The 18,626-nt window shown below is 33.8% G+C and overlaps 3 protein-coding genes across 3 annotated transcripts; 2 read left to right on the plus strand and 1 right to left on the minus strand.

Annotated features, from left to right (window-relative positions):
• Positions 1-3,503: 3,503 nt before the first annotated feature.
• On the plus strand, positions 3,504-7,543 carry LOC107404013 (protein RER1A). The gene is made up of 4 exons (XM_016010947.4): positions 3,504-3,769; positions 4,475-4,844; positions 6,826-7,006; positions 7,180-7,543. Exons 2-4 carry the CDS (start codon positions 4,495-4,497, stop codon positions 7,231-7,233), a joined length of 585 nt encoding a protein of 194 aa, XP_015866433.1. The 5' UTR covers positions 3,504-3,769; positions 4,475-4,494; the 3' UTR covers positions 7,234-7,543.
• Positions 7,544-8,194: 651 nt separating this feature from the next.
• LOC107404012 (adoMet-dependent rRNA methyltransferase spb1) lies at positions 8,195-14,824 on the plus strand. Its single transcript, XM_016010945.4, has 11 exons — positions 8,195-8,825; positions 9,753-9,800; positions 9,881-10,039; positions 10,148-10,194; positions 10,556-10,712; positions 10,820-10,881; positions 11,901-12,090; positions 12,630-12,719; positions 13,065-13,207; positions 13,310-13,436; positions 13,679-14,824. The coding sequence occupies exons 1-11, from the start codon at positions 8,352-8,354 to the stop codon at positions 14,684-14,686; spliced, it is 2,505 nt and encodes an 834-aa protein (XP_015866431.3). The 5' UTR covers positions 8,195-8,351; the 3' UTR covers positions 14,687-14,824.
• A 1,224-nt stretch (positions 14,825-16,048) lies between these two features.
• LOC107404009 (phenylcoumaran benzylic ether reductase POP1-like) lies at positions 16,049-18,079 on the minus strand. Its single transcript, XM_060820445.1, has 4 exons — positions 17,666-18,079; positions 16,971-17,214; positions 16,667-16,870; positions 16,049-16,504 (listed from the first exon to the last, which is right to left on the minus strand). Exons 1-4 carry the CDS (start codon positions 18,077-18,079, stop codon positions 16,338-16,340), a joined length of 1,029 nt encoding a protein of 342 aa, XP_060676428.1. The 3' UTR covers positions 16,049-16,337.
• Between the last annotated feature and the right edge of the window lie 547 nt (positions 18,080-18,626).

An 18,626-nucleotide genomic window follows, 5' to 3' on the forward strand; every position in this document is an offset into this window, starting at 1 on the left:
TTACTATTTAACTGTTCTTTTCATTTTCCGGCTTATGGTAAAATTAGTTTTCAGATAATCGCTTTCTAGAGAATTTATACATATCTATGTATATAACAATAATAATAATAATGCGAAAATACATGATTTGAATATAATTGATAGATTAACACATATTAGGACAATTACCAAACAAATGTGGAACTCTTTTTATTTTTGGTTAAGGTTTTCATAATTTCATTGTATACCAACCAATTAAGACTACAATTCTTTATATCTAAGAGAAAATGCTAGTTTCCCTTATCCATAATATTAGAAAACAAAAAAAAAAAAAGGTTTTTTTAATCATAAAAAAATGTTTTAAATGTAGCATATCCCGGATATTTTTTCAAAATAGAGCCATGAAAAAAAACAAAAGCAAAAGGATGAATTTTTTTAGTGTTATATTTTGGAAGTCTTCCCGAATGAAATTAATCAACAAACTTCATTAACCTCATATTTTCAAGACTAAAGAGTAAGTGCTGTGAGGTGGTCGAGTCAAGGTCAAACGTCCAACTTGGACCACCAAATAAAGCCTATTAATTAAGCAAAACTTAAAATTTTAGATTATGTGGACATGATTTAAAGAATAAAGTACCATCTAGTTGAGCAAAAACAATAAACTAAACATGTTATCTCAACAAAACAAAGACTACACAGACAATGTTAATTAAAGATACATATTAAATGGACAACGAATTAATAGAGAAGTTTCACGATTAATGCTGATCTTTATACCTTATATGACTAAGAAAACTATAGTTAGGATCATACGTGGACATTTATTTGAACAAACACTCATCAAGGCAACCACATGAATATATTTAATTTATATTTTAGAAAATATTCATAACCACAAATTGTGACATTGCCTTATTATGTTTCATGCATGAAATTAAAAGCACAAGATCCTCATGCAAGACAGAGAGAGTACCGAATTTTTGTTGCTTAGCATTAAATATTCTATATTGGAAAATTTGAAACCACAGGAAAGAAAGAACAAATATCTATATGGTATTGGTTAGAAAAAAATAGAATCACTCCAATTGAAAGACCCAACTAATAAAGTCATTATACTATATTGCCATGCAATTACAAGTCTCTCATTTGGCAATAATCACATGCAATTTCAAGTCTCTCATTTGGCTTTTCCTTATGAAACATTTGTTTAAATTACTGTTTGGCACGGCTTTTAAAATGATATTTTTGACTTCTAAAGACTAAACACAATTTTTTATAGTGTTTCGACAGATTCCTATAAAGCTTCACGTTTCATGAAAATATTCCAATCAAAACCAATAAAGTATATTTTTTACTATGAAACTCTTATTTCAAAAGCTGAAGTTTTGAGCAAAGCAAAAAAAAAAAAAAAAAAAGAAGTTAGTCTATACTATATTTCAAAAATTATTTTGGAGTTAGAGGGCATAGATTTGAGTTTTTTTTTTTATTTTTTTAATTTTCCCCTCAAAGGCACATAAAGACACACTACCATAAAAAAAAATAAAAGACAAAGAGAAACAGTAGTACAGTACCATGTTTTAGTCACATCCAAAAGCAGGCTATGGACTGCCACATTCTAAATAAACCGGACCACGGGTTCATTAAAGAACGCCTGTTCAACTGTCGGCGGCTCGGCTTCGGCTTGCAAGAGAGTTGAGCCGATGGAAAGATGGGAAGCTCGGAATGTAAATAGAATTAGAATTTAGAAGGGAAAAAACAATAAAAAAAAAGAAGAATACGTGTACACCCACCGTGTTTGGCCACACAACCTAAGAAAACTTGTGGCCATGGTTTGGACACGTCATCCTATTTTGGGTTTTTATGGAGGTGCTTAGTGCAAATTAAAAATTGGATATGAATGGTTGTGATTGCCTTAAATTTACAAAATTTGATAATTTCGTAGGATTTCCTTCTTATTAGGGACTTAATTGGCATCTTGTTTTTGACACTGACTTCTACCTACTTTAATCCCTACAACTCTAATAATTCCATAATGGTACCAAGAAAAATTTATATACTACCTAAAAATGATTAATAAATTGACAATTTTCATTCACACTTGTTACTATCATTAGTTTATATATGTGTGTATATATATATATATATATATATATAATGAGAGAGAGAGAAGAGAGAGAGAGTGAGAGAGATATTGTCGTTTATCAATTTTTGCGAAAATTTAAATTATGCCATTTCAATTTTATTGCTATTTCATTAAGACACATTTTTTAAAATTTTTTATTTATCTCTTTTTAGTATTCTAAAATTATTAAAAAATAATTTATCAAATTTTATTAATTTTTACAAGTTAATTTTTACAATTAAAAGTCAAAATTATATTTTAACAATGTTATTAATCATCATATATAAATTTTAAATTTATTTTTAATCTTTAATTGCTAAAATTAACTTGAGTATGTTTTGACATCAATAAAAATAAATTTTTAAAAAAATATGAGATTTAAATGAAATAATGATAATATTAAAAAGGAATAATTAAAATTTTTGTTTAATTTTAATAATTAAAGATCATACATAAGTTCAAAATCTATGTTCTATGTTTAAAGAACATTACAACATTATAATTTTGATCTTTGATTTAAAAATAACTAGTAAAAACTGATAAGTTAATCTTTTTTTGAATAATTTAAAAAACTAAAAAACATAAATGAGAATTTTAAAAAAATATAATATCTAAATGAAATAATAGCATGTAAAATAAAATTTTTCCATAACAAATTAATTTAAATAAATTTAGCATGAAGTTTACCGGAAAACGGGCCTAAAACTATTTGAGTTTGAATTAAGTCTTTGAATTGGGCCTGTCAAGTTACTCCTTCTAATATTGGGGTGACCCTTTCCGGTCCGGGGCATGTCTCGGGGCATGTCTCTGGTTTGGATATTTGATGATGTTTTTCTTTAAGAAGAGAGAGGGCAAACCAAGACACAGTGGATAGTTTAGAAGGTTATTGATAATAACGGGCCGTTTAGAAGTGATTTTGAAGCGACTAAAATCATATATAACATTTAATTAAAAATTATAAAATTATTTCTTAGTAATTTTGTTATTAAAAAGTTACCTATTTAATAATTTTAAGAAAAAAAAAATACTATTTGAGAAATTCTTAAAACATTAGTAAATCCTCTAATCACTTTCAAACGGACTCTAAACCTATGAAAAAAATAAAAAATTAAGTCAGTTGTACTTTCTGTATGTGACACTTTCTGTTTCATATATAAAATTCGTTACTAATCAATTTTGTTTTAATTCTATGGAATATATTTTATTATTTTTTTTCCATGCAAAAGGAAAGAAAGATATCTGATTTTCTGGTCCTGCCGATAGGATATATATATGATAATAAACTAAAAAAAAAAAAAAAAAAAAACAAAAAAGGCTATATACGAAATTACAAAAATGGACAAGGACAAAGAGCATAAATACGAGGCATATTCTTTTCAAACGCGTGGCACATGAGGAACAGCCTTTCACACGGCCACGGTGACTCACTGAGTCGCTTCATCTTCTTCTTCAACCCGTATTCAACCGCATCGCAGTCAAAAATAATAAATAAAAACTCTTCTCGCTCACATTGTGGTTTTGTACCTTCTTTTCTTCCATTTCAAACCACCAAAATACAACAAAGGCCCAAAACCCCGCGTAGATCTATCTGCTCCTGTTGTCTCTCATTCTCAGCCCCCTCCTTCAATCAATTTTCTTCCATACCTCTAAGCTTTGCAGTCGGACAAGGTCAGCTCTCGTTTTCTTTTAACTCTTTTCTTACCCATTTTTGGATCTGGGTCTCTTCGATTCCTGCAGTTTTTTTAGTTAGCTTGCATATGATTTTCTGGGAAAATTCATCCAATTTGTTGTTTGTGAATCTGGGTTTTTGTTTTTTCTTTTCTGGAAATGTCTGTCTGCAATTTTAGATCTGCCTTTTGAATCATTCACCGACATTTTTGAGGTCATTGTTATTTTGTGCAAGACCCTAACTAATCGATGTATCGGTTTTGGTTGACGGGAAAATAATGGTCGGAAAAAGGGAAATAAAAGAAAAAAAGGATGGAAGATTCAGATAGTGAATATTTCTTTGTTTGATGCAGTTCTAATTTACCTTAAAGAGGCTGTTGGTTGCATTTTGTTATCATCATTATTATTGTTATTAAAATTTCAGTTTTGAATTTTAGTGGGTCCCAAGCTCCAAATCGTAATGTCCTTTGCAAGACGGCAATTCTAGGGTTTTCTTTCCTTCTTAGAGTAATCTACTAACTTGGGGTTTAGAAGTTTCATCTCGTTTGCTTTGCTAAATAGAACCATTAGTAATCATGCATATATGTTTCTGTGAGCACATGCTTAGAGTACACGCACACCCATTTGCACAGATGGATGTATGTAGTTTATGCTTTTTGTGGTTTAGTATGGTTGATTTGATTGGATCACACTATATATTGGCAGATTGTGAAGCTTCAAATTGAATGGAGGGAGCTGGGGGCGATAATGCTGCCGCGGCAGCACCAATGAACCAATGGGTGCATGACATCTCAAGGCTCTATCAGCATTATTTGGATAAGAGCACTCCTCACACAACGTATAGATGGGTTGGATCCTTTGTTGCGGTGGTGATTTATGCATTGAGGGTCTATTATGTTCAGGGATTTTACATTGTTTCATATGGACTGGGGATCTATCTGCTGAATTTATTGATTGGGTTTTTGTCACCATTGGTTGATCCGGAGATGGGTGTTTCAGATGGGCCTTTGCTTCCAACAAAAGGTTCAGATGAGTTCAAGCCATTCATTCGCCGGCTTCCTGAATTTAAGTTCTGGTAACTAATCATTCATTATTTGTCTTGGTATTTTGTCTGATTTTTTTTCTCATCATTGAATTAATTAAATTTCTTCACGGGTTTTGTTTTATATGGATTGGGTTTTGTTTTGGATTCTTTATCCTTTATTTATTTGTAGTGCAAAACATTTGTGTCACTTGGGGAAAGAGTGGATAAGTTATCGATGAAAATGAAAAGGGTCAAACCTACCCATTTAATTTGGTATAAATTGGAATGTTCTAGAAATATGTGAGTGAATCAAGTATGCGAATTACAAGATATTGCAGCTGTGAATTCTAGGGCGACTACTTTTCATTATTATTTGGAAATACGCAAATAGGTCTAACTTTAATGTAATAATCAATTTTAGTTTTCCAAAGTTTCATTAATGTTTAAGTGGCTTCTAGAAGTAGGAACTTTATTTTAATCTCTGCAATCTTAACTTTATTGTTATGGCTTGTGTGCATGGATAAAATGAGTCATTCTGCTTGAATGTTACGTGAAGAATATAATCTAGATGAAGGATCTTTGTAAGACCTATTATCTGCCTTGAGCACCTGCTCTCTCCCTCACCAATGTAAGCTAGATGAAGGACCTTCATAAGACCTATGATCTGCCTTGAGCACCAGCTCTCTCTGACACTCCCTTATTCCTTCCTCCACATTCTGCGACCCCTTAATGAAAAGAGCCTTGCTAGACATGTTAACATCTTTAATCTGAAGGCCTACCCGAGCAAAAGGTTTCTAATCCTACCAAGTAAAACTTGGACCCCTCTTTTCTGCCACGTCGCTGGAATGCTGGGTTTTCTCAACCCTATTTATGGCTGTTATTAAAATAAGAAAATCAGAAATGAGGTATGCTAGAAGGCTAGAAAGAATGCTTTTCCCTTGGACAAAACCTGGCTCTACTGGTGCAAACATGTTTATTAAACTTCTCCGGTCCATAATTGTAGTACATTAGAAGAGTTGCCTAAGACTCAGGTGAGTAGAGCCAGCCACCCAGATAGAAAAAGGGATTTGTTGCTGGTTTCCTGTCACTTAGCCCTTTGAAGGAAACCTTACATAGACATATTACTGCCGTCCTGCATCATGATTATCATATGGCAGCCAAAAAAACTTATGGAAATTTTAAGGCCAGTTGACAGTAATATTTTTTGGATGAGCAACCGGTTCACATGTTTGCGTGCAATTATGCAATTGTTAATTAACTTTCTTTTAACTGTCTCAGTGGATTAGTTGTGCCGAAATGTTCGTTTTTCATTTCTCTTATATGGACATGTCGAAATTTGAATAACTAATCCCATATCCCTCTCTCTCTCTCTCTCTCTCTCCCCCCCTCCCCCCCTTCCCTGGATGCGTTCTAGCTTTAGTTATGTGTGTGCTTTAAGGCATATTTGATTTTGAGCTTATTTCCAGTCTCATTTGGATATTCATTAAGCTTAATGTATCTGAATCTGTTTGCTCTTACCTTCTCAATCGTCATTTTAACTACGAAATTTCTTAACATCTTTAAATATTATCTGAATTCTGAACTTAGTTCTCGCTCTATGAGCTGTGATTCTTAGAGTAGAGTTGCCCTTTTGGGACTTTAAAAACAAAATGCAGGACTTGCTGTTTAGGAGTTGTGAATTATTCATTCTTTTCTTTGTCGGAATTGAAGATAAAGAATGTCTTGTCCCATGTTGTTTTTCAGTGAATTAAACCATTTTTTGGCTCTTTGTGCTTATTTTTCTTCCAGTTACCCATGAATAAATTGTAATTATTGGTTTTCATTATGAATGTTAAAACTCCAGTAGCCCCAAAATATTGTAAATGTGATTGGGTGATTATGTAAATCACCTCTGTATGATGTTGGTCCAATCACATGGGTTGGCATTCCATTTTTTGTAATCTCCAATCCCATCGGCCCTGTTTCTTTATTGTTCCTTTCCTTTCATGTGTATTCAAGAGATGATATTTTTATTTCTCCTCTATGGTTCCAGGTACTCCTTCACAAAGGCGTTCTGCATAGCATTTTTCATGACCTTCTTTTCTATGTTTGATGTTCCTGTCTTTTGGCCTATTCTACTTTGTTACTGGATTGTTCTGTTTGTCCTCACAATGAGACGCCAAATTGCACACATGATGAAATACAAATATGTTCCGTTCAACTTTGGGAAGCAGGTGAATTTCAAGCACTCTATTTTTTTCCCCCCTATGTGCCGCAACATTTTTTTGGACCATAATTTGTTAATAATATCGGTTGGTGTTTCACTGAAGTGGGAATCTGTTTCTCTATGTTATTTCACCTGTGCTTGAAAAATGAAAATTTGTTTTGTTCTTTTCATTTTTGACAGAGGTATGGTGGTAAGAAACCTTCTGCAAGTAGCAGTGACGGCCGTGCCGACTGAATGCTTCACTGTTTCTTGAGTAAAGCTTATACAAAAGTGCCCTATGAGGGGAAAAAGTTAGGCACTGTGAAAAATTAATGACAGTAGAAGTTTTCTTTCGAGGACGTGATTTATGCTTATGAATTTTCACATGCACGCACAAAATATTAGTTTGGTTTTGTGCAGTCTTCTATTATATTCAGATTCAGATTCAGTGGTTTTTAGATATACATTTTGGGGGGGAGGAAGTGGGTTGATCTGATTTGGAAACTTGATTCAAAAATGTATTTTGTCTAATTAAATACCAATTTATGTGGCTGTCTAATGTCTATATGTGGTTGCGACAACGACAACGACCAGTGAAGTTCCATATCAAAGCGAAAAATTCTAATGCCAATGAAGCAGAATATTTTGCTGCTTTCCTTTTTTAATGTTAATCATAATAATAATAAAAGAAATAATGGATTGGAAATGACTCATTAACCCTATTTATTGTCGTCCACGAACAATGTTTACATTTTTTTTTTTTTTTTGTTTGGAAAAAGTAAAATATCCTTTATCCGATTAAATTTTAACGGTGTATTAGTTGGTCAAATCTCCCCGCTCCCAATGTTAAAAAAAAGAAAAATAAAAAAGGCATTAGTTGGTTATTTGTTTAGTTATTGTTGTTTACGTCAACACTTACAAAAAAATAAAAATAATAATAATAAAATTACAATCTGAGCCTGGTTTCTACTATTCTAACATAAAAAAGGGTTAAGGAATTATTTTAATTAGTAAAAAGAGTATTAGAAAAAAAGAAGAAGAAAAAAATAAGAAATAATTAGTAAAAAGAATTAATATATACTTTATATATTCTTTATTTTATTTATAAAATAAAATAAACTGCATTTGTTGGAAATTACCTGTGGGCCTACCAAAGGCCCATGAGTGGGGGATGAGTCGGCAATTCGGCATACCTAATGGATCATCTCCTAAAACCCTAACAAAACCCCAAGCTCGACCCGACCCGAAATTCTCCACCTTCACGTTCGTTCTCTCTGAGCCACCGATAGGGGCTTGGGAGATTCTAGTTTCAGAAACCCTAATTTTAGAGAGCAAAAAGACACAACCAATCCTAGAGGCAAAACCTTTAGGCAATGGGGAAGGTAAAGGGTAAGCATCGTTTGGACAAGTACTACCATTTAGCCAAAGAGCACGGCTATCGATCCCGAGCTTCATGGAAGCTGGTTCAGCTCGACACCAAGTACAGCTTCCTTCGCTCATCCCGAGCGGTTCTCGACCTCTGCGCCGCACCTGGTGGTTGGATGCAGGTTGCAGTCCAGCGAGTTCCCGTCGGCAGCCTCGTCGTCGGCATCGACTTGGAGAAAATTACCCCAATCCGCGGTGCCATAGCCCTACAGCAGGACATCACAAAGCCTGAATGTAGGGCGAAGATCAAGCGGCTTATGAGCGAGCATGGATGTGTAGCTTTCGATTTGGTGCTCCATGACGGGTCGCCCCATGTTGGTGGTGCTTGGGCGCAGGAAGCCATGAGTCAGAACGCCTTGGTCATCGATGCTGTGAAGTTGGCTACTCAGTTCTTGGCTCCTAAGGGCACTTTTGTTACAAAAGTATGAAACTTTCTGATTAATCCCTTTTGGTTTTACGACTATCGAATTTGATATCCATTTTCCTGTATGGTACATTTTATTATATTTCCAGGATAATTACTGGTTTTTACGATTGGATTTTATGCTCTCTTTTTATACTACGTACTTATTTGTGAAATCTTTAGCATTCACTAAAATTAGTCATCTCCTTAAAAAGTTTAAAATTAGAAAAAAAGAAAAAGAAAAGAAAAACATAAATTTTAGTGGTCCTTTTGTTCACCTTTACATTTGGATGTTTATGGTCGAACGAATAAGATGGTGAATCTATTGAAAAATTCCACGTTCTTGAAAATATTTTGATATTCTTGTTTATGTGCATATATTGTTTCATTAAGTAGTCTTCATTCAATTTCTATCCCTCCCAACACCCTCAAAATTATTAATTTTAGCAAACATTATGGTGGAAATAACTATTAGTGGTTCTGCATTTATATCTTGTTGCCTTTCCCTTGTGTCTATCTTTTGGGGATTAATCACTTTGATTTATCTACCAGTTGGTATAATTTTTCAAGAATGTGATGTCTTCCTCTAGCAAGTTCAGAGGGAATCTGCCGTTATTTTCTGTTGCTTTTGACTTGATCAAATCGAAGAAAAATCCTATACTCTGCACTTTGCAAGTATCATTCTTAAGAAATAGTGCATTTTTTTAATGGTTTTGGCAAACCATTTCATTTTCAATAAATTACAAGAATAAAACTTTTTATATATGGGATAATTATTTTACTCTGCATATGATATCTTTGTAACATTTTTTATTCTTGTGTTGCTATTTGAATCTGAGGTATAGTTGTGGACATATTATTCAAAAGTTCTTTTATTTTTTTTATACACTTCTTTAAATGCTGGGTACAATTTGAGTTCTGAGTGCTTTTGACTATCTTGTATCAGGTCTTCAGGTCACAGGACTATGATTCTGTCAAATATTGCATGAGCAAGGTGATTTTCTCTTATCAAGATTATCTTATTCTGCTTATATTTATGTCTGCGTTTCTCTTATTGTGTTAATTCCTATACAGTTATTTGAGAAGGTTGTGGTGGATAAACCAGCAGCCAGTCGTTCTGCATCCGCTGAGATATATATTTTGGGTTTTAAGTACACAGCCCCTGCAAAGATTGATCCACGCCTTCTTGATGTGAAGCATCTATTTCAAGGATCTATAGAGCCCCCAAGAAAGGTAATTTATATAACTAGCAAAAAAATGACTTCGCTCCTGTCACACTTATATGCTAGAAGCATAATTATGTAATATATTCATTCTCTTACACTTATAAATCCTTGACAGGTGGTGGATGTACTTAGAGGAACAAAGCAAAAAAGGCATCGTGATGGGTAACCTTCTCCCGTTGAGGAATTTCATCAAGTGTACTAATTTTGTTATATAGGCACATAAGTCATGAACAAACAAACTATATGAGCATCAGCTATATAATTATGGGACAGTGTGGTTGCATGTGCTTATTTATGTAGATTATTTCATTTTAAGTTCTCATGTTGCTTTTAGTGTGGATGGTCATACATGTGCCAAATGACTAATAATTTTTCTAATGTATGATAGTTGCAAATAAGGTTACTACCTGTAGTAACATAGTCTGTTTGTAGAAGTGAAACTTTAATGTAGAATCGTGTTGATGCTGGTTGTGAGTTGATTAAAGTGGATTCATGATTGTCTCTGATTAGAATATACGTGCAGCTATGAAGATGGAGACACAACTTTGAGGAAAGTGTCCACAGCTGCAGAATTCGTTTGGTCTGGTACTCCTCTTGACATCCTTGGTTCTGTTACTTCTATCATGTTTGATGATCAGGATTCTTTGCCCTTAAAAGATCATGATTCAACGACAGAAGAGGTAGCTTTTTGTTGTGCTGCCAATGTATTCAGTCTCATTGCCATTTAGAAGAGATACAACTTACACGTATTTGACTTTCTACTTTATTGAACACCTTCATCTGGCAGATTAAAACTCTTTGTGATGATCTCCGTGTTCTGGGGAAGCAAGACTTTAAGCATCTTCTAAAGTAAGATATATTTTGTTTTATAATCACTTATTTTTGATAATTTTTGCGTATTTTTCAAATTCGTGTTCTTAAGCATTATAATGTGCTTCTTTCTGCCATGGTAGCATTACTTCTGCTGCCTTCATTGTTGTTATTATTATTTTTTTCAGTGAGGAGAGGCACTTTTATAATGGATTTTATTCTCCTGGGCAACACATATATATCCCACCAACTCTGGTGGGATGTGTATTTTTTATTTTTTTTAATTATTATTATTATTATTTTCTACATCCCACCGATGCTGTTGGGATGTGTGTCACCCAGTAGAAAATTACCACCTCTTGAATAATATCTTTTAAGGCTCTTCATTTAACGAATGTCAATTTATTCCTAGTGCTAATGGATGGCATTGGTTTAACAAGTTGGGGCTATTGAATTGCATTTAGAGCTGCAGTTTATTGTTTGACTCTAGTTGGTTCGAGTGGATCTGGTAAATTGTTTTTCATGTTAGTTAATGCAAGTACTCTAAGTCAGCAGTATCTGTTTCCTCCACCCATGGGAATGTGGTGTGATGATAACTGTCTATTATTATATCTGTATTCGTTTTCTACCATATTTGGTTCTGCATCTTGTCAGTTAGGTATTCAACTGGACAGGTTGGGACCATCCTTGTCCAGCTATAATGCTGTCCTTTTTGTAGGGGTGGTTAAAGAAACATGGGGAAGCAAGTTTTAGTACTCCTGAAGATTTAGGATTTGTAAAATTTACCAGCTATGAAACCCAGTGGATTATGCTTTTTTTTTTTTTTTTTTTTGGTTCATTAAACTCTTAACATCAAGGCCTATGATTGTAATGTTACAGCATACAAGAAAGTAAATGCTTGAATTTTTAATATATCATTTATGTTAGAGGGAAATGTGAGAAAATTGGCGTAACACTATGCATCTCTATATGTTTGACTCTGGAGTATTTATTAACTGAAGCTTTTTCTTTGCATGTTTCATACTAACACTATTTGTCCTTCTTTTTGGGTCATATAGGTGGCGGATACAGATAAGAAAGGCATTGTCTTCTTCACAGAAGGTTGAATCTACCACTGCTAGAGATGTTGAAGATGAGGATAAGGTGGATGAAGATGATCGAATACTAAATGAAATGGAAGAGATGGCAAATGCCATGCAGCGCAAGAGTAAACGAGAAAAAAAGCTAATTGCAAAGAGAAGAGCCAAGGTTTGTTGTCTTTCTCTCCCTCTCTTCTCATGTGAAATGCAGTGGAGATATCTGTCATAATTTTTAATGAGATAATTAAAAGAGAGGATTTCTTACATTATAAACATCAGCAGCATAAAAGATGTATTTCACAATATACAAAAGCCACTGCCATCTTTGTAAATTTATGCATTTAAATAATTATTTAGAAAATGATTAAAAGGGGATAAATAATAACCATATCTATTAGAAAATAAAGTCTAAACCTTTGGTAGTCTGATTGAGGTAGTCAATGTCATTGACTCGATGCTGCATTTTGTGTTCGGAGATCCTCTTCACCTTGTTTATGCATTTATGCGTTAAGCTTTTCCTATGAAATTAAAACATGTGATCCCACATTGTTTCTAGTTATTTTGCAAGGAAGAGATATAAGGATGTCTTAATTTTCAGATGATCATTTTCCTCTGATCAGAAAAAAAACTGTCATTTTGAACTCCAGATAAATGATGCGCATATTTTTGCCCTTATATTATTCAGCATTTTTAACTGCTAATTTACAGGACAAGGCACGGAAGGCGACAGGGATGCAAACAGATGCAACAGATGATGGGTATATTGACCATGAGCTGTTTTCTTTATCTTCCATCAAGGTGTGGTGCTTGTACATATTATCATGCATCTATGCTTTCTTTTTATAACTCTTGGTAAGATAGTTACATAGAAACAGCTTCGCTAATCATGATAGGTTGTGCACACAGCACTCACACCCCACGATATATATGTCCTACTGTTGTAGATCTTGGTTTCTTTTCTCTAACATCTTTGGAAGTTAAAAAATCTCGTCTTTTCTGCCCTTTGATAAGGTTTTCTATCTGGTATATATTATTTACTGTACGAAGGAAAAGAAAAATTGAGTACATGAAAACAACATATTGGTAATACTTTTTCATCTCAACTTCTGTTTGGTGGTTGTAACTTGTATGATGGTTCTTCAGGGTAAGAAAGATCTTATAGCTGTTGATTCCAATGAATATGATGATGAGAATGGTCACCTGGGTGATAGTGAAAATGAAGAAACCCACAGGGCAACAGAAGAAGATTCATCTAGTGATTTAGACTCGGATGAAGAACGTAGAAGGTAATTCCTCCCTAACCTATGTTGGAGATGAACTCTGTTAACATGAGGATTTTTTCTCATCCTTATATGCATGTGTAATCAAACGTTGTATTCTTTTGTCAGATATGATGAAAAAATAGAAGAGTTTCTTGATACGGCTTATGAACATTTTGTGACAAAAAAGGAAGGAAGTACTAAACAGCGGAAGCGTGCAAAACAATTGCGATCTGAAGATGACCAACTACTAGAGGTATAGCACTCATCTGATTGTGTAGAACCCTGTAGTTGCAGAGTAAACATCATGAAATTAACTTTCTTTGTGTTTTTTTTGTGTATTTTCCCCAGTGTCCTATTTTTATTTCTAGGCTTTCTCAGCAGATGCTTTTCTTTCAAAGTTTGTCATGTAAAAAATTTGACAATTATAATTGCATATTCTTTGTGCTTGTTACAATAACAATTTTGCACAATTTTTAATTCTTTTGGATTGTACAGGGTGGCAGCGATGATGAGATAATGCAGTCTGAATATGAATCAGACAAAGACCATGGTGATGAGGAAGGGAATCCTCTCATGGTACCACTTGATGATGGGGAAAAGCCAACAGAAGATGAGATTACAAACAAGTGGTTTAGTCAGGACATTTTTGCTGAAGCTGTGGAGGATGGGGATTTGGATAAGTTCAACAGCGAAGATGAAATGGAAATTGACAGGAAACAGGAGAAACATCAATTGCCAGAAAAGGCCAAGGAAAAGGCAGCAAACCATGCTGTGGTACCAAATCAGCTTCGACAACAAACTTCCAAGGCAGATGAAGATTTTGAGGTTGTCCCTGCTCCGGATACAGATTCAAGTGACTCATCCTCAGATGAAGATGTGGAGACAAAAGCTGAAATACTTGCTTGTGCGAAGAAAATGCTGAGGAAAAAGCAGAGGGAGCAGATACTTGATGATGCCTATAATAGGTACATGTTTGATGATGATGGATTACCACAGTGGTTTTTGGAGGAAGAAAAGAGACATCGCCAGCCAATTAAGCCTGTGACCAAAGAAGAGGTTGCCGCTATGAGAGCACAGTTTAAAGAAATTAACGCCCGGCCTGCAAAGAAAGTGGCTGAGGCAAAGGCTAGGAAAAAGCGGGTTGCCATGAAGAAGCTCGAGAAAATTCGGAAGAAGGCAAACATAATAGCAGACCAGACAGACATTTCTGATCGATCAAAGAGCAAGCAAATTGAACAGCTATATAAGAAGGCTACACCTAAAAGGCCTCAAAAGGAGTATGTGGTTGCAAAGAAGGGAGTCAAAGTGAGGGTTGGCAAGGGCAAAGTCCTTGTTGATCGGCGAATGAAAAAGGATGCGAGGACTCACGGTGGTGCAGGTAAACCAGGAAAAGGAAATTCAAAGAAGGGAAAGAATGCCAAGGCTCAGAAAGGTAAAGGATCTGCAAAAGCTTCAGCAAAGGGAAAAAAAGGTCGCAGAGGAAAGATGGGCATGAACGAATAAACCCATTGATGAGTTCAAAGATTAGATGTTAATTTATGGATTTATTATCTATTGTGATTCACCACAATACGGCTTTTTTATGAGGCAAAATTTGCTATGAATTTTGAGTTGCGTTTTAAGGAATTCTGATTCTGAACAGTTTTATTTGTTTTTCTTTCGCGTGTGTATGTGTATGTGTGTGTGAGAGAGAGAGAGAGAGAGAGAGAGAGAGAGAGAGAGAGAGTGTGTGTTATATTCGTTTTTAGCTAGACTGCGTTTTAAGTTTAGTATCACCAGGAAAATAAATAGTCAATACAGAAAGATTTTAATTTCTATTAGGTGGTCTTGAAAGAAAAGAAAATTATAAGGATAAGAAAATGTAAAGATAAAAATAAAATTAAATATACAAATTTTAAATGTTATTATTAAAGAAAAGAAATTAAGAAAATGAAAAAAAAAATTTAAATGTGATGAGAAAGTATTTTCAATAACGAGTCTGTCATTCAAAACAAATAAATAAATAAAAATAACCATTGTCTCTCTTGATTAATCCGTTGAGAAGAATTATATAGAAAAACAAAAGAAATACTTTTTCTGTGTTATCTTGTCTAGTATATTTTTCAGTTTATTCAGCAATCGTTAAAAACGAGCCACTATTTTAAAAAAAAAAAAAAAAAGGAAAAAAAAAAAAAAAAGACTGAAAGAATTTGTTCGAACAGAAAAATAGAAGCAGGGCCTGAATCATAGCATAGGCAAAAAGAAAAAAAAGAAATAAAAAAAAGGAAAATAGATTTGATTAATCTGAATGTATATTTGCATAGAATTGCATTATTAATCCTTCACCAAGGTAACACAGAGATCAACAAAGATGGAGATAATCAAGGATATCATCTTATTAGCCCAATCTCTCTGTTACATACTATATTTTATTCATCACTTGAAAACAGTGCAGGTTTACATGCGAAAATTTGAGCAAGAAGTCCTATGGACCCATGACTACCCATTTCCTATACATAATTTTGTATGAAACCCATAATATGGGATCCATATAATGTGACATTCTTTTGTGTCTAGGGACTCGATAATTCTGGGACAAGGCAATGTTTGTTCGAGAACATAGTAGCAAATATCTCAGACAAACAATTTTCAGGTAGTGGTCTATGGTAGTGTAATCAACGGGTGTACACATTGTCTATATTTTAATTTATAACGGTATTAACCTACCAAGAAATTCTTTAAAAATAAAATAAAAAACTTATTAGGACATCAATTTTCTGTTTGTTTGGGGATTCGAAAGCTAATTTAGCGTTGTCCATAGACCATATTGTCCATTTGAGAATAAACAATTCAATGTCATTCCAAAAAAAAAAAAAAAAAAAAAAATTGACAATAAGCAGTTCAATGTAGAGATATTATTTAATAAAGAAATAGAGGACAGGGAAAACAAGACCTTTAAAAAAAAAAGAATGAGACAAAAAGGAAAATAAGGCAAACAGCTCATCTCTAAACTTCCACTGCATAATTTAATGAGGTAACAAAAGGGGTAGTTGAATAAAGGACGAACACATTCTCTCATTGATCTGTTTGTAAAAGCTAGACTACATTTTTTGTTTATTCATTAAAATTATATAAATCACATCTACTTTCTGAAGAAGCTGGCAACCATTTAATCTTATACAAATTGGTTTAGGTACTCATCCACGGTTGTGTATTTAATATCTGGATAAAGCTCCGAAGCTTCAAGACCAAATGAAGGCTGGATCACAAAATTAGTTTGATCTCCCTTTACAAAAACTGAGTGACCAATTGATAATATCGCATCGTTTGGAGCCGAGGCCTCTGCAAAAATAAATAAAAACCCAAAATTTAGAGTTTGGATAGCATGAAAAACATTCAAATTTAAGCCACAAAAAAAAAAAAAAAAAAAAGAAAAAAAAAAAGAAAAAAAAAAGAAAGCAGGTAGTTTAATTTTGGCTGAGAATTTCCATAAAAAGTGTGAACCTTGAATATTTTCAAGTAGTTTGTCCTCGGGAACATAGACCTTTTCTAGGGTTTTGCCAATTTTTTTCTCCCACAAAGACACGAGCTCATTAAACGAGTAGATATTAGCAGGAGGCTTAATGTAGAGGATTTTATTCAAGGTTCTTGGGTCATCCACTGTCCTAATTGTATAGGTTGCAACGTCCTCTTCCTTGTTAAAAATACCTTTACGACAAATATAATAAAATAAAGTTAAAAAAAAAAAATAACAAATTGTGAACACCAATTGGCAATATGGGAAAATGTGGAGCTTATTTATATTTACCTTTAAGGTTTCCATCGCCAAAGACCATGAGTTGATCTCTAGGGGGAGCTGTGGCTCCTGGCTGCAACATTGTGTGAAGGAAGCGGCCCGCAAAGAAGTTGCAGCACACATAGGTGTATGGTATCCCGCTGGCTTCGATAGCCCGACGGATTTTAGCTTTACTACCAAATGCTGATTCTTCTGGCTCAACTGCATGCACTCTATCCGCATCCATTCCAAATTCAGCAGGGAAGAATCTTTGAATCTCACCATTGAAAAATAGTTACAATTGTTAATAACTAACATATATATAATGAGGTAATATAAGGGTTTAATAAAATTTATATATATATATATATATACTTGAGAACAAATACTTTATCATGTTAGGTCCATATAGTATGGACTTATTCATTATAAAATAAAATTAGTTTTTCGAAAATAATATTTAGTATTAAATTCTTACCTAATTCTATAAACTCTGTGAATCCGATATTTTCTATGACAAAATTGATATCAAAATTTGTTATAATGTGCGTGCATGTTTATGGTATTTAGTGGTGTGCACATCATAGGACATCTTATTTAGGATGACTAACACCACTATAGTAAGCTATTATACTCATCAAGCTAGCAACATTCGTAAAATTTTATTTGGTACTATATTTTGAAAGAGTACTTTTCAAAATGTGATATACATAATCGATAATTGGTACCTTGACATTTGTGACTTGTTTGATGGCAGATATAATGTGAAGCTGATGGTCATATTGTTCAAGACCAACCGTGGATATCACCACGTCCACCTGCTTTAATACCTTTACCAGGCTCTCATTGTCAAACAAATCCCCCAGCACAATTTTCACGCCCAACTTCTTGAAGCTGTTGATCATATTAGCCTTGGTTGGATTTTTCAGCGTTGCTTCTCGAACCAAAGCAAAGGTCTCATGGCCTGCCTTGGCACTCGCTTCTACTATGAATTTTCCCATGTGTCCTGTCCCACCGATTACCAAGATCTTGCTCTTTGCCGCCATTAATGGAGTCGGAGTGATAAGCAAATGGAAGTGCATATACCGAAAGATGTAAGAGAGCTGGGGCATGCAAAAGGTTATTAATGTATAAATCATCATCTACTTGGTATGCCATACATGCCGAATACATGTATACCTAAATTGATTTCAGTTTCCCGTCACCATTTGATTGCTCTTTTTGGCTAATCAAAACAAATATCTACAAAATCATAAATTTTATGGCTTTTTTTATTTATTGATATCAAATCTAAACATACTCAATCCGACCTATTGAAATTGGATTGGACAATTCATTATTATATGTAAATGTACAAGTTAGGTTGATTGCTTTAAATGCACCAAAAAAAAAAAAAAGAAAAAAAAAATTGTCTAGGCCTACATGTTTATGTGCAAAAAATAACTAAGCCAATTTGATAATAAGGCCAAGCGTGTCAAGGGTATTAATATTATAGACAGCTACCTGAAAATTAAGCATGCACATAGTTAAGTTTATTAGAATGATAATACGTCGTCATGTCCATGTGTCCATATTATATCATCATATCATAACTACCGGTAATTGTTGATGTCAATTTATTAAATCTCTGTCTCTACTGAACACAGCTAGTAGGAAAACCACTATTTCCTTAAATTTCGAGTTTGAATC

Source organism: Ziziphus jujuba, chromosome 9, assembly GCF_031755915.1.
Source record: "Ziziphus jujuba cultivar Dongzao chromosome 9, ASM3175591v1".
Lineage (NCBI taxonomy): Eukaryota > Viridiplantae > Streptophyta > Magnoliopsida > Rosales > Rhamnaceae > Ziziphus > Ziziphus jujuba.

Bases quoted from the DNA above. Each gene is read 5' to 3' on its own strand.
- LOC107404013 (XM_016010947.4), top strand. From the start codon at position 4,495: ATGGAGGGAGCTGGGGGCGATAATGCTGCCGCGGCAGCACCAATGAAC. The intron at 4,845-6,825 runs GTAACTAATCAT...CTATGGTTCCAG, and splicing joins CTTCCTGAATTTAAGTTCTG to GTACTCCTTCACAAAGGCGT. The intron at 7,007-7,179 runs GTGAATTTCAAG...CATTTTTGACAG, and splicing joins CGTTCAACTTTGGGAAGCAG to AGGTATGGTGGTAAGAAACC.
- LOC107404012 (XM_016010945.4), top strand. From the start codon at position 8,352: ATGGGGAAGGTAAAGGGTAAGCATCGTTTGGACAAGTACTACCATTTA. The intron at 10,040-10,147 runs GTAATTTATATA...AATCCTTGACAG, and splicing joins CTATAGAGCCCCCAAGAAAG to GTGGTGGATGTACTTAGAGG. The intron at 10,882-11,900 runs GTAAGATATATT...TGGGTCATATAG, and splicing joins GACTTTAAGCATCTTCTAAA to GTGGCGGATACAGATAAGAA.
- LOC107404009 (XM_060820445.1), bottom strand. From the start codon at position 18,079: ATGATGATTTATACATTAATAACCTTTTGCATGCCCCAGCTCTCTTAC. The intron at 17,215-17,665 runs GTACCAATTATC...TTCAATGGTGAG, and splicing joins AACAAGTCACAAATGTCAAG to ATTCAAAGATTCTTCCCTGC. The intron at 16,505-16,666 runs GTTCACACTTTT...TTATTTTTGCAG, and splicing joins ACTACTTGAAAATATTCAAG to AGGCCTCGGCTCCAAACGAT.